The sequence below is a fragment of the Suncus etruscus genome, chromosome 14 (assembly GCF_024139225.1).
Source record: "Suncus etruscus isolate mSunEtr1 chromosome 14, mSunEtr1.pri.cur, whole genome shotgun sequence".
Lineage (NCBI taxonomy): Eukaryota > Metazoa > Chordata > Mammalia > Eulipotyphla > Soricidae > Suncus > Suncus etruscus.
Window position 1 is genome coordinate 52,636,388 of NC_064861.1, and position 15,450 is coordinate 52,651,837.

Here is a 15,450-nt window from a genome sequence, read left to right on the forward strand (position 1 = left end):
GATTGGTCCTCCTAATCCTCATCTCTATTGTCTCTGGATATCATCCTCACACTGTCTTTACTTGCACAGATGAGTGAGATTATTCTATGTTTATCCTTCTTCCTCATTTCACTCAGTACAATAATCTCCATGCAGAGAGTGCAGAGTAAAGAAGGTCTACTATGAAAGGGACAAAGGGACATACATGGTATTGCTTCATTAACAGTAGTGCAAACTGGAGGGAGGGAGGTAAGGAGAGGAGATGGGGGAGGGGAAAAAAGAGGAACATCAGGGAGGGTGAGAGGGAAACTGTTGACAATGGTCGCAGGAAATGCCCGCTGGTGAAGGTTGATATATATTGTATGATTGTAACTGAATCATGAACAACTTTATCTGTGAGGGGAAAAAACTATAGTATGAGCAACGATGTAATCATGGTGTTTAAATAAATAAACAAATGAAAGCAAAAAATGTTCGAAGGATAAAAATACAAAACTAGTTACCTTTAAGTCATGTTCCTGATGTAATTCAGCTAATACATTCATAATTGCCATTGTCCAGGGGTTGGGTGGCCTAAAAACCTAAAGAAATGTTATTGCGTTAAACTGGTCCAAACCATTCATTAATTGTTATTACAAGTTACAATAAGTTACTAAAACTTACTCACCACACTCCGAATGCTAGACTCTAAGACTTTGGCAACAAAGGGCACTACATAGAGTAATTCTTGTTGTCCTTTAACATAAGCCTCTAGCAGCAAAGATTTTACATCCAAGTCCTAGAATATCAAATAAGCATTTTAAAAGTTGGGAATGTACTTGAAAACTCTTTACAAAGTACATACGCAAAAAAAAAAAAAAAAAAAAGGCATCTTGCCAAATGAAATATACCATTAACAAATAAAAAGAGTTAACAATCTTACATTACTGTTTCTACCTGAGTAAAGAATTAAAATATATGGCAAGTTCTCACAAACACCAAATAACCAAAATCTTGCCCTCAAGAACCAAAATTAGTTCAAATGCCCAAGAGCATGCTTAGCATGTCGGAGGGCAGTATTGAATTCCTGAAATCATAGCCTACCTCTAAACCAAGTCTAGAATTGTGAGTAGTCCCCAAGCACGCCAGGTACAACTTCCAAATCAAAAATTAATTTATGGGGCCGGGTAGATGGCGCTGGAGGTAAGGTGTCTGCCTTGCAAGCGCTAGCCAAGGAAGGACCGCGGTTCGATCCCCCGGCGTCCCATATGGTCCCCCCAAGCCAGGGGCGATTTCTGAGCACATAGCCAGGAGTAACCCCTGAGCGTCAAACGGGTGTGGCCCAAAAACCAAAAAAAAAAAAAAAAATTAATTTATACCAGAGAATACAGGAGATCAGGCACTTTCCTTGAAGGTGGCTGAATCCAATTCTACCTCCAGTATTAGTCCAATTCACCATCCCAAACCACAACCATCCTTCAGAGGTCACCATAAGCACAGAGCCAAAATTAGCCCCTGACACCACTAGGTGTCAAACCAAAAATTCAACAAACACAACAGCCTCCAAATAAAATAAAGTTTTTATGGACCAGGGATATAGCTCTGTAGCAAAATATAAGAACTGCATACATGAGACCCTGGATTTGATCCCCAGCATCATAAAACAGACTTTTCATAAAATATGTTACACAGTCTCAAGTTTTCAATAAAGCTTAGCTGGAACTCACAGTGTGCAGGATGGGTTTATTTTTAGCTAATGTAATCATTCCAAGCCAATGTCCCAAGTTCTTTAACAAGGAGCGATCTGAGAAATTGGCTGCAGCTTTATCAGAGGTAAGTAGAACCTGAAATAATTAATATAGATGAAGAATGAAAATTTTCATAAGAAAAATGTAATGGAATGTCTATGAATTCCAGTTAACAATTCTGAGAACATGTCTCTAAATTAGATCAAGCATGTACATCAAAGCAGTATTATTTTCAGACTGGAGAGATAGTACCACAGGGAAGGTGCTTGCCATGCATGAGGCTCACCTAGGTTTGGTCACTGATACATGTAGCACCCATCCACCTCCCCCAACATGAAGCCAGGAATAAGTCCTGAAGGCACTTGTGGATGTTGCCCTAAAAATGCATTTTTAATTTGTCTTTATCTTAAATTTTAAAAAAATACCAGAGAGATAGTACAACGGGTAAGGTATATGCCCTGCATGTGGCTGACCCAGGTTAGATCTCCTGAGCGTTGTGAGGAGTGATCCCTGAGTATAGAGCCAGGAATAAGCCCACTCAAGCTGAGTACGGCCTAAAAACCAAAAAAAAAAAAAAAAAAAAGGTAGATGGGACATCATGCAAAACACAAAGTATAAAAAACTAAAAAATGCAGTGGCCAGAAAGAAAATAAAGAAGTTAAAATGTGAGCCTTTCATGTGGCCTGCCTGGTTCAATCTCTGGTGCCATATGGTCACACAAGTTTTGCTAGATGCAGTTCTGGAGGTCCTTAAGCATTATCTCGGTAGCTGGGTTAATCCCAGCATCCAAGTGGCCTTACAGCTGAACCTTCAGAATAGTTGGTTGAGAACTGAGGGTCCCTGGGCCTCTAGAGCACTAATGCTTAGAAGCCATTTCTATCCTCCATCAATAACTGTATATGGTCACACTAAAAAGTATTTCAAAACTTGAAAACTTTACCTAGAATTAGGAACTCTTTATCTACAAAATATCTGATGAAGTAAATTTCATTTAAATTCAGACAACAATCTTATGCTTTAAGATACATAAATTTTAAGGTTAGAGACAGTTCAAAGGGGTGAACAAAATGCTTTGCTATGGGAGACCTGGTATGTTATTGGTACTCAAGATTCCACAAGAATGGGAGCTGTGAGCACTAAGTAAGAAGTAGCATGCAACACCCCACCATCACCACCGGAGTGATAGTGCAGTAGGAAGGGTGTTTGCCTCGTAAATGGCTAACGTGGGTTTGATCCTCATCATGCCCTATGATCCCCAAACACTGCCAGGAATAATTCCTGAATCCAAAGCCCAACAGTAAGCCTGGAGCAATGCTGGGCATGTACCCAAAACAAAAACAAAAAAAAGTAACCCCTAAGTATATAAGTAATAAAAGAATCAGTTTTTTAAGGGCCCGAATAACTTTAGTTGTTGTATCTACAAATGACAATATATTCCAATCATTCCTGCTATCAGATAATAAAGGCTGTCTATAGATATGTTCCTTAACTCTTATCGCAGCAGCAGAATTGAAGAAAGTCAACTGTGCAAGAGGAGTCAGGAATACTTTTGCACTACAGCGTAACCAAGAACGGGGAAAAATCCCATCCATTGGTTTAAATATAGTGCTGAGGCTTAAACCGGAAGTCCCAAGGTACAGGAGAAAATGAACCAACTGGAGCTAGGGAGATGGTTCAAAGGGCTAAGCACTTGTCAGCATGCAGTCAGCTTGGGTTCAATTCCTAGCACTACAACAAGGTCCTGGTATGCCAAAGGACCAGGCCAGTGTCGGACATAGCAACAAAAAACAAAGAGTACCAAAAGAATGTATACTGATACACGTTATTCTCCTGAATAAATTATCTGAGAAATTAGAGACCACTTATAAGAATAAAATACCTGAGTTAAGAAACAATCATAGTTTTATATTTGATCTTAAAATGTTGAGTCAGGACTAGAGAGAATACAGTGGGATTCTCTGCATCCCATTTATCCCAATTACGACCATGAGTAATTCCTGAGTGCAGAGCTAGAAGCAATCCCCTGAACATTACTGGGCATGGCTCAAAAACAAACAAAACAAACAACCAAAGAAGAATGTTGAGAATCTTTAAATAGACCACAAACAAGTGCCAAGTCAAGAATACTGTTTTTTTGGAATAATGATATTGAAAATCTAAAAAGTAGGGCAAAAGCAATAGCACAGTGGATATAGAGTGTTGTTTTGCATATAGCCAACCCAGGTTCAATCCCCAGCATCCTATATGGTTCACTGAACACTGCCAGAGTGATTCCTGAGCACAAAGCCAGGAATAATCCCTGAGAACTACAAGGTGTGACCAGACCCCCTACTCTCTACCCTAATAAAACAAACCACTAAAAATTAGCAATATATATCCACACAGTGAATTTGAATGATCTTAAACACAAGAATAAGCACAAGGAGTATACTGTAAATAATTCAGAATGCAAAAAAGCAGTTAAAAAATGCTTGGAGAAACTGGAGCGTTATAGCCATCCTGGGATCAATCCCTGCCATCCCAGGTGGTCCCCCAGGCACCATCAGGAGTGATTCCTGAGTGTATTTCTGGGAGTAAACCCTGAGCACAGCCTGGTATAGCACAAAAACATAAACAAAAAACAAAGACAAAAAATGCATGTAGGGACCAGAGCAATGTTACAGCAGCTAAGACGGCTTTGTAGGGCAGCTAACCCAGATTCGATCACTGACAGCTCATGTTTCCCAACCTGGCCAGAAATTTCTTGAGCACAGAACCAAGAGTAACTTCTGAGCACTGTGAGGTGGGGTCCAAATCCTAAATAAACAATAAATAATGCTGGAGAGTGATGCCCCAGAAGTGGTTTAATAAGGGTTCTTTTCAGACAAAGAATATATATTAAGACTATAGTCTTCAAAAACTTCTATATTTGGAACAAACCTTAGAATTTATATAGACAGCATATAATATCATATAGGAAAAAAGGTACACAACACACCAATTATTTCTTTTTTTCTATACCAATTATCTATGCTCAAAAGTGGACAATAAAATGAAACAAAGAGAACTTACTTTAATGTTTCTGTAGGTTTCATTCAGAACCATCTTGTTAAATTCAGGATTTTTCAGGGTATCAAGGAAGTTTGAGTACAGGCTGTGAAAATTTGGCTCAATACTGACTCTCTTCATAACTAGGTATTGTGAAACCCAAGGCATAAATTCTTCCTTCACAGTTTCCTTTAGTTCTTCGACCTAGTAAACCAATAGGACATGTAAGGCACTTAATTAAAATAAGGCAAAAAGAATGTTATTTAATTGTTTTATGCTGCTTCTGAAAACATTCCTACAGCCTGTAATTCCTTGGTTCCTTGCTGTTCATGCTACATCTTTCCCCAATCAGGTAATTGTTAGGAAATACAGTTTTTAATTCTAAGTTAGTTAAGGCAAATATATATTTTTTCAATCTGCAAATGATGTTTCTCTAGGTACTTTCAGCTTCAAAATTACAAAACATGCAATCTCTAATTCCTATCTTACTCTACTATTTATTTAACAGAGAATATTAGCAACCTATAACCTTCTCATTAAAGATCTCTACCAGGGGCCGGAGAGATAGCAAGGAGGTAAGACGTTTGCCTTGCATGCAGAAGGACATCGGTTCGAATCCCGGCATCCCATATGGTTCCCCATGCCTGCCAGGAGCAATTTCTGAGCATGAAGCCAGGAGTAACCCCTGAGCACTGCCGGGTATGACCCGAAAACCACAAAAAAAAAAAAAAAAAAGATCTCTACCAGGGGCCGGTGAGGTGGCGCTAGATGTCTGCCTTGCAAGCACTAGCCTAGGACAGACTGTGGTTCAATTCAGCTGCTGTCCCATATGGTTCCCCCAAGTCAGGGGCAATTTCTGAGCGCTTAGCCAGGAGTAACCCCTGAGCATCAAATGGGTGTGGCCAAAAAAAATCTCTACCAAAATAATAGTTCCATAAATTTGTTTCCAAGATACCATTTTGAAAATATTTAGGGGCCGGTGAGGTGGCGCTACAGGTAAGGTGTCTGCCTTGCAAGCGCTAGCCAAGGAAGGACAGCAGTTCGATCCTCCAGCATCCCATATGGTTCCCCAAATGAAAATATTTAACTTTTTATTTGTTTGGTTTTTTTTTGGGGGGGGGTCACACCCGTTTGATGCTCTGGGGTTACTCCTGGCTATGCCCCTGGCTTGGGGGACCATATGGGACTCTGCACTTGCAAGACAGACCTCTACTGCCACCTCTCCAGTCCCAAAATAGTTAACATTTTTTAAAAGTACTTATATGACTGAAACTCAGTAATAAATAACTTTGTAGCTGTGTATCTCATGGTGATTAATTACTTATTAAAATATAAAACATTGGGCCGGGCGGTGGCGCTACAGGTAAGGTGCCTGCCTTGCCTGCGCTAACCTTGGACGGACCGCGGTTCGATCCCCCGGCATCCCATATGGTCCCCCAAGCCAGGAGCAACTTCTGAGCGCATAGCCAGGAGTAACCCCTGAGCGTTACCGGGTGTGGCCCAAAAACCAAAAAAAAAAAAAAAAATATAAAACATTGAAGAAATAGTTTAAAAAGACTTCAATTGTTCCGATTAGAATAAAATTCAGAAAAACGGCATTTGCATCGTATCTCCCCTCCCCTTTATTTTATTTTATTTTATTTTATTTTTTAGTTTTTGGGTCATACCCAGCAGTACTCAGGGGTTACTCCTGGCTCTACGCTCAGAAATCGCTCCTGGTAGGCTCAGGGAACCATATGGGATGCCAGGATTCGAACCACCGTCCTTTTGCATGCAAGGTAAATGCCTTACCTCCATGCTATCTCTCTGGCCCCTGCATCGTATCTTAAAATCTACTCATTAAGAGAATCTCATGGGCTATAAACCAAGAATATTATCAAAAAAAAAAAAAAAAAGGCACCATTCTTTATTCTATATATAAGGTCTATTTCAGTTATTAGGAATATATAAATGCTCAGAATATTTATTAAAATAAGCACAGGGGCTGGAGAGACATTACAGTGAGTAAGGTGCCCATCCTGCATGCAAGCAACATAGGTTTGACACTATACATCCCATATGGTCCAGTCATACCAGAAGTGATCTCTAAGGACAGAGCCAGGAATAAGCCCAAAGCACAGTTGTGTGCCCCCCCACCACCACCAAAAATAAATTTTAAAATGAAAATTTTTCAACATGGGCTGGAGAGACAGCATGGAGACAAGGTGTTTGCCTTGCCTACAGAAGGACGGCGGTTCAAATCCTGGCATCCCATGTGTTCCCCTTACCCTGAGGCAAAGAGGTAGCATAGCGCTAGGGCATTTGCCTTGCAAAGGGTTGACCCAGGACAGACTTGGGTTAGATTCCCAGCATCCCATATGGTCCCCCAAGCCTGCCAGGAGCAATTTCTGAGCACAGAGCCAGGAGTAACCCAGGCGCTGCCAGGTGTGTTCAAACCTCCCCTCCCCAAAATATATAAAATGGAAAAATACCCTAGTGTTTATCCATATACCTTTGTTTTGTGTGTCAATTATCTTTACCTTTAAAAATATTAAAAACAGTATATAATTGCAAAAGATCATCCAATCCATTACAAAAAATAAAATGCTTAAATAAAATTACTACATCATGCTCACCTTTTGTGTCATATTTGACTGTGAAAGATTGTTGAAGATAAAAGCAATTTTCTCTTGGATATTTTCTGGGGGCTCTACAATCCTTTCAGTTTGATCTGTGGCCACAAGCAACGTATCTATATTTGTAGTATTAATAGAAGGCTAAAATAGAATAAAGCACATAAAATAGACAAAATAAACTCATGCTTGACAGGTCTCAGAAAAACTTTTTTAGTGTAAAATTACAAACTGTGTTATGATTATGCATTCAAAGTGTTGTCAAGAATATAGATATTAAACTGGGAAATATAGGGAGGGAAATAATAAAGGGAGGAGGAAAAATGCAGGTCTTTGTACCTTTTTTGAGTAGGTATACTTTTTTGGGAGTGGGCGGGGACTATATATATATATATATGCTCATTACTGGATTTATCACAACAAAAAAACAAATCCTGGGAGTTAGAAAAGATAAATCTACTTACTGGCACATCTTTCTTAAAGCTGACTCCGGTTGGCCTGGTGACTGTAACCGTTTTAGCAACAGTGGTGGTTGTTGAAGTAGTTACCATAGTGCTAACCTGACCAGCAAGGGGAGCTTTTGCTGGAATCTGGGCCTGGGCCTGAGCCTGAGCCAGTGCAATACTTCCAGGGGTTGTGATAGAGCCCTGCATTTTCACAGGAGGATCTCTAGATTGCTGTCCATATTCGATATACTGTAGGAGAGAAAGCCAAACGTAGTTTTTAACAAAATGAATTTAATCAATACTTTTCACCTCTATGGGGAGAAATCATTTTTAAGAGTACTACCAGCACAACAATCTTCTTACTACCTGCCCAATTTTGATTCATACTACCATGTATAAAGTAAGTAAAAACTATGGACACTCCTTAGAAAGCAAAACATCAGCATGTTTTACAAGTATCTGAGAGCCCAACAGATAGCTCAAAGGGTTGAGTTACGTTGTGTGGGAGGCCTGGGTTTGATCCCTGGCACCGCATGGTTCCCTGCGAACCAAGCTGAGAGTAAGCCCTTGAATTCATATATCAAGGTTCAAAATCAAGCACCCAATCATTTCTATTCTATAATAGAATCTAAGAAATAACTTCCTCAAAAACCACTGAAAAAATAAAAACTGCAAATAATTACAAATAGATTTCATTCTTTGGAGTGGGGGGGGGGTTTTGGGCCACACCTGCAGGTGCTCAGAGGTTACTCCTGGCTCTGCTCAAAAGTCACTCCTGGCAGGCACTGGGGGACCATATGGGACCATATGGAATGGTGAAATTCGAACCACCAACTGTTCAAATCAGCTGCGTGTAAGGCAAACTCCCTACCACAGTGCTACCTCTCCGGCCCACAAATAAGAGTTCTTAAATCCCTAAGACATATAACTTTAAAATGCAACAACAACAACAACAAAACAAAACCAAGGTGTAGGTAGGGCCAGAGGGATGGCACAGCTGCTAAAATATTTGCCTTGTAAACAAGTACCCCAAACTTGATCCTCAGCATCCCATATGGCTTGCCAACCCAGTCAGAAAGATTTCTGAGCACAAAGCCAGGAGTAACCTGGGTGTGGCCCAAAAACAAAGATTATATATAACAAAAGTAACTGCTGGGTAAATGATATTGTGTGTGTTTAAGGCACTTCTCTCCTATTTCAAGGGCCAATAAAACATCAAATTCTGGGCCCGGAGAAATAGCACAGCAGTGTTTGCCTTGCAAGCAGCCGATCCAGGACCGAAGGTGGTTGGTTCGAATCCCAGTGTCCCATATGGTCCCCGTGCCTGCCAGGAGCTATTTCTGAGCAGACAACCAGGAATAACCCCTGAGCAACGCCGGGTGTGGGCCCCCCCCCCCAAAAAAAAACCAAAAACACATCAAATTCTAACACACACACACAAAAAAAAACAAACACAGAAACATTCACAAATAAGAAAAATGACATAGGACTCCTGATATACTACTTAAAGAGTCTAGCAGGATAAACAAAACTACTACCTAGTCTATTATAGGTGGTAGTAATAGTAGTTAGTAGTAGTAGTAGTAGTAGTAGTAGTAGCAGCAGCAGCAGCAGTATATAGAGGATCACTGTCTACACTCTCTATTCTACTATTGAGAATAGTACCCTCTCTGAGCACCACCAGCTGCCCTTCTCCGCAAATGCATGAGATTTTTATTTTTAAAAGTAAAATGAAGTTGATGGTTATTTTTCTTGTTGACCATAAACTGATTTTAACTAAAACCAAGACAAATGAAAATGAATAAACATAAAAATTATTAAGTAAATAATAATAATGAGGGGCTGGAGCAGTGGCACAGGGTGTAAGGCATTTGCCTTGTGGCGCTAGCCTAGGAGGGACCATGGTTCGATCTCCGGCGTCCCATATAGTCCCTCAAGCCAGGAGCGATTTCTGAGCATAGTCAGGAGTAACCCCTGACCGTCACCAGGTGTGGCCCAAAAAAACAAACAACAACAACAACAAAGAAAAACAAAAACAAAAAATAATGAGTTATAAGTTACTAAATAAACACTGTGACTTAAAATGCATTATCTGGAGCGAGGATAGGGGAGGCGAGGAAAGAAACCGACGGACCGACCTTTTCCAAATAATATTAGAATGATTGTGTGTGTGTGTGTGTGTGTGTGTGTGTGTGTGTGTGAGAGAGAGAGAGAGAGAGAGAGAGAGAGAGAGAGAGAGAGAGATTGGGTGTGTGTGTGTGTGAGAGAGAGAGATTGGGTGTGTGTGTGTGTGTGTTGTTTTGCCGTTGATAGTGCAGAGATCCAGGAGATACCCAAGACTAAAACGCAAGTTTTTAGTAACTCAAATATTGCATCTTTTTTCTACTGTGTATATGTCTGTGTCCTTTTCCAAATATTAAATTGTGCACATTTTTGGGTCTCTGTGTGTATTGTTGTCCTAATGGTGCACAGAGAACCAGGAGATGCCAGAGACTGAAACTGGAACTCCCGCAAGCTAAATATTTAATCCAGCCCTTGAACAATCTCCTCAGCCCAAAGAACTTTGAAACAATAGTCAAACTCAAATAAAATGGTTTATATACTATTAGGAGTGGGTAATTTTTTTATTCAAGATATCTACTTTTGGGGCCAGAGCGGTGGCACAAGCAGTAGGGTGTTTGCCTTGCACGCAGCTAACCTAGGATGAACAGGGTTCAATCCCCGAGCATTCCATATGGACCCCCCAAGCTAGGAGCGATTTCTGAGCGCATAGCCAGGTGACACCCTGAGTGTCACCAGATGTGGCCCAAAAGGCCAATAGAACGACAACAAAAACAGTATTTACTTATAATTTGCTTCAAAATCAAGGAGTTATAAGGAAAAAAAAATGAGGGGTGGTGGGTTGGACCACACCCTGAGGCCGGTCTCAAGGGTGACTCTATATGCTCAGAAGTCACTCCTGGCAGCCTGGGAGAAATGGGATGCAGGGGATTGAAACTGGGTCTGCCCCAGGTCGGCCGTGTGCAAGGCAACAGCCTTACCACTCCACCATATATTTGGTTTTGTTTTGTTTTAGTTTTTGGGTCATACCCTGTGGCACTCGGGGTTACTCCTGGCAGGCTCGGAGGACCATATGCGATGCCGGGATTCAAACCACTGTCCGTCCTGGATTGCTGCATGCAAGGCAAAACCCACCCTACTGCTGTGCTATTTCTCTGCCCGTATTTTATTAAGCAAAAATGTCAATTGTTTTATTACTTAAGCAAACCATTGCTAACAAAATAATCCAATATTAGTCAAATTTCACAACCATTAAGATGGAAAATGAGCAACAATCATATATATCAAAATAAGAACTAATCATCATTGAGAAATCTTGATTCTCACTCCCAGCAAAATCAAATTCAAATAGTAACTCTGACAAGTAAAACTGGGTATATGTCTGTGGTAGAGTGCAGGGCTTATATCCAGCAGAGCCTGGAATCATCCCAAGCATAGCAAAAAGCAAAACAAAACATAGTTTGCCCATCTAGTACACAGGTTTTTAGGTACTGGAGACACACTTACCTCCTGCAAATGATGTGGAAATTGCATAAAGTGACTGATAGAAGCCAAGTGCTGACAATACTGGGGGTAATCCTTCAATCTACCAAGAAAAACATTTAGTCACACATTATTTCATTCAATAACAGAAGCAGCATTACCAACAAAAACTTTCCTCCACATGCAAGTTACATGTCATTACCTCTTTTACATAAATACTTTTAAAGCTATTTGCCAAGTAGACTCTGGTCAGAAGGATTGGTGTTAAAACACTATGCCTGAGAAGTTATCAAGAGTAACTTACTGATTCCCAGTGTTCAATTAAAATAATAAAAGACGTGTGCCACCATGTTGAACAGGTAGCCAGGTCGGGTGTCCTTGGACTTTCTCCCTGACAAGACTTAGAGCCTGCCCCAGCCCAAGCTCAACAACCCTTGGCTCCTCTACAGGGACTTCCTAGGCTATTGCTCAGGGCAGCCGGTGGCTGGTGCTGCAGGCAGGTCTGCACCACCAGCTTCTATGTCACTTACTTTATTTTTATTGGCTATCATCTTTAGAAAAGACAAGACTCAGCAGGTCCTGAGTGCTGCTGGGTATGCCACCGTCCCCCCCCCCCGCCCCAAAAAAAACCCCAATAAAATAAACTTTCTTTTATTTCATCCCGTACTTTTTTTTACCACCTAGTGATAACCTTGATGAAATAAACTTGTTTTTGTTGGTTTTTTTTTTTTTTTTTTGGTTTGAGGGGGTCACACTGGCAGCACTCAGTACTCCTGGCAGGCTCTGGGGATCATATAGAATGCCAGAATTCTAACCACTGTCCTTCTGGATGCAAGGCAAACGCCCTACATCCATGCTATCTCTCCGGCCATCAAATAAACTTTAACTTTATAGTCATTAACATTAATGGATACATGTACAACATAGGACCAAGTAAGAAACAGTTCATAAATAAGTTATCAATTTTTCCTTATATTATAAAAATGGCTTAATAACAAGTGTATTAACTCACCTATTTTTAAATCTATCTAGTGCAGCAATACCAAAATAATACATTTTGGATCCAAAAGGCTTGCGTAAGGCTTCAAGAACATATCGCAGGGCGAGGCCCAGTGCCATGTAAGTAACCAGTCCTTTTTCGATTATTCCCCCAAAAAGGCAGGCTGTTATATGTAATTCTTTATCAGGATACTGGGGGAAAAAACGATATTCTTCAAATAAATTCCTTAGCATACAGTTAAATACTTCTCGTTCCCTTTTTATAGTAGAATCTTTAAACCTCTGCAACATTTCTAATACCTGGAAGAAAAAAAAACACAGTATGCACATACATATGATGATTGTGCAGTTTCTCAAATATCCTAACAAAAATTATACAAAATATTTGATAATAAGCTGAGCTTAAAGCAAAGTATGGTTTCAGAGAATGTAGAAATCTATTAAAAACATTTTGAATTGGGCCAGAGCAAGTAGGCACTTTGCCTTGCACCTGGCCCACCCAGGTTCAATCCCTGGCATCCCATATGGTCCCTTAGCAGTGCCAGGAGTAATCCCTTAGTGCAGTCAGGAGCAATAACTGAGCACTGCCAGATGTGACCCAAAGACCAAAACAAATAAAAAACAGTCTGAACTGTATTTCTAGGAAAAAAACATTGTCAGGAGGGAATCAGTGAAATGATGCAGTGACAGAGACATGACTCACATATGAATGTAATGCCTTCTTGAATTTAATCTCAAAGATCACAAAATTGGGCTGGAGAGATAGCATGGAGGTAGGGCATTTGTGTTGCATGCAGAAGGACACTGGTTCGAATTCCGACATCCCATATCGATCCCCCGAGCCTGCCAGGAGTAACCCCTGAGTGCTGCTGGGTGTGACCCAAAAACAAAAAAAAAATCCACAAAAACAACATCTGAAAAAGTACTTTAAGATTTAATTTAGAGGGAAGAGGGGCCGGCGAAGTGGCGCTAGAGGTAAGGTGACTGCCTTGCAAGTGCTAGCCAAAAAAGGACCGCGGTTCCATCCCCTGACGTCCCATATGGTCCCCCCAAGCCAGAGGCAATTTCTGAGCGCTTAGCCAGGAGTGACCCCTGAGCATCAAACGGGTGTGGCCCGAAAAAAAAAAAGATTTAATTTAAAGAATGTAGCTCAGGAATTTGCCTTGCATGTAGTGAGGACCTTAAGTTCAATCCTCGGTAGAGTCCAAAAGAAGAAGAATTAAGATTTATATAAGCCATAAAAATATTAGTTGAGGGGCCAGAATGATAGCACAGTGGTAGGGCATTAGCCTTACATGCAGCTGATCCGTCTGGATGGTGGTTCAAATCCTGGCATCCCATATGGTCTCCCAAGCCAGGAGCATTTTCTGAGCGCATAACCAGGAGTAACCCCTGAGCATTACTGGGTGTGCACCCCCCTCCAAAAATAATTATTTAAGGGGCCTGAGTGATACAGTGACTAGGACATTTGCCTTGCACACAAGCTTGGGTTCGGTCCCTGGCATTCTCTATGGTTTCCCAAGCATCACCAGGCATAATTCCTAAAAGCAGAGCAGAGACAGATGGAGGGTAGGGTGGGGGTGATCCTAGAGTTACAGAATAATTCAATGGTAAAAAGCCTGTCTTGTAAGCTAACAGCAATGAATTAAAATCCTGGCATATTGAAAGTGATCTAGGTGACACTGTCACTTGGAATTCATAGTGCCAAACAAATTTCTGGTGCTCTGTAATGAAGCATATGTAATCAATGCAACTGAAATATAAAATGTAAAGCAAGATTGATAGCACAGGGGGTAAGGCATTTTTTCCTGGCACAAGGATCCCTGGTTACTGACCCTGTCAGATGGTGACCCAAGTGCAGACCAGGAGTAGGCCCTAAGCACTAAGTGCCCAAAATCCAAAGATAAGATATATGTGTGATGAGCAGCACAACCAAGTGTGCAATCATGATTCTCAATCTCTAAAACATCAGAGCTTAAACAACAAATTAGGTCATCCTAGACACTCACCTCATCAACAGACATGGTTGGATGTGGTGGGTGATTATATATTCTCTGGAAATAGCTGTTTGCTTCATCATCTATCTCTTTACTAAAGTGCTGGTTTGCCTCTGGCCACACCTGAGACAAGTCCGCTGAAAAGCAACCAGTAAGCATTAAAATCCTAATTTTACTCTCTTATAAAACAAAACTAGAAATGTAGTACAGTCTTACTTCAAAGGAAAAGAAAAATCTAAAGAATAGTAAGTGCTTATTTTAATATTCAAGTACTGGAACAGGTATAAAAAAGTAGCCCAAAGTCTTTTTAAAATGGTTCTAGTTTGTTTTCATCATCAGGACTTACACACTATAAAATTAAATTAAATCCAATTTCATCATGCATTATCCTTTATACAATGTCAGTCAAGTTAACAAGTCTCTAAAGGGGCCGGAGAGATAGCATGGAGGTAAGGCGTTTGCCTTTCATGCAGGAGGTCATCAGTTCGAATCCCGGCGTCCCATATGGTCCCCCGTGCCTGCCAGGAGCAATTTCTGATCCTGGAGCCAGGAATAACCCCTGAGCACTGCCGGGTATGACCCAAAAACCACCACCAAAAAAAAAAAAAAAAAAACAAGTCTCTAAGACTTTAACAAATTCATATTTAACCGATAATACTTAACAATGCATGTGCACAACACACACCAAAGCATGCTACAAAACAACATTCAGACAAGTCTTCCACAAACATTTCCAAATTATCTAGTATGTTTTAAAAAATATATACTTCAAAAGCAAAGATATTAGTAAGTCAATGATTGCTATGTATTGATAAAATTTCTAACTGTGCATATGCTAAACTTTAAATTTGTTTATTATATCTAATATGTGGTAATATGTAGTTTATAAATTATTCATGTTTACACATATAAAAATAAATTACTCACCTAAAAAAAGCACCATTTACTATAATTAACTTCCAGACTAAAACAAATCTAGCATTCTCAGGACTATTCCTAAGTTGTTTAAAAACCAGCACCAGCAAGTGTAAAAGCTATCAAACATATATTTAAATTACCGCATGTCTTTTTTTTCCTTTCTGATTATTCTTTCTTGTACAGTACTCTCAAAAAAACATTA

The 15,450-nt window shown here is 40.3% G+C and overlaps 1 protein-coding gene and 1 non-coding gene across 7 annotated transcripts in view; both read right to left on the minus strand.

The window, feature by feature from the left end:
- The window catches only part of CNOT1 (CCR4-NOT transcription complex subunit 1), a 121,535-nt gene that overhangs the window by 33,695 nt on the left and 72,390 nt on the right, over positions 1-15,450 (minus strand). For all 6 annotated transcript variants that reach the window (XM_049786117.1, XM_049786114.1, XM_049786118.1 and 3 more), the window contains exons 20-28: positions 14,343-14,467; positions 12,347-12,633; positions 11,359-11,437; positions 7,810-8,040; positions 7,349-7,489; positions 4,758-4,937; positions 1,686-1,802; positions 647-757; positions 483-560 (exon numbers count right to left, since the gene is read on the minus strand). In XM_049786117.1, the coding sequence (XP_049642074.1) occupies positions 483-560; positions 647-757; positions 1,686-1,802; positions 4,758-4,937; positions 7,349-7,489; positions 7,810-8,040; positions 11,359-11,437; positions 12,347-12,633; positions 14,343-14,467 (1,349 nt within the window). The remainder of the gene's footprint in view (positions 1-482; positions 561-646; positions 758-1,685; positions 1,803-4,757; positions 4,938-7,348; positions 7,490-7,809; positions 8,041-11,358; positions 11,438-12,346; positions 12,634-14,342; positions 14,468-15,450) is intronic.
- On the minus strand, positions 3,183-3,316 carry LOC126029330 (small nucleolar RNA SNORA46). The gene has a single exon (XR_007502946.1). It is a non-coding gene; the product is annotated as a small nucleolar RNA SNORA46 (small nucleolar RNA).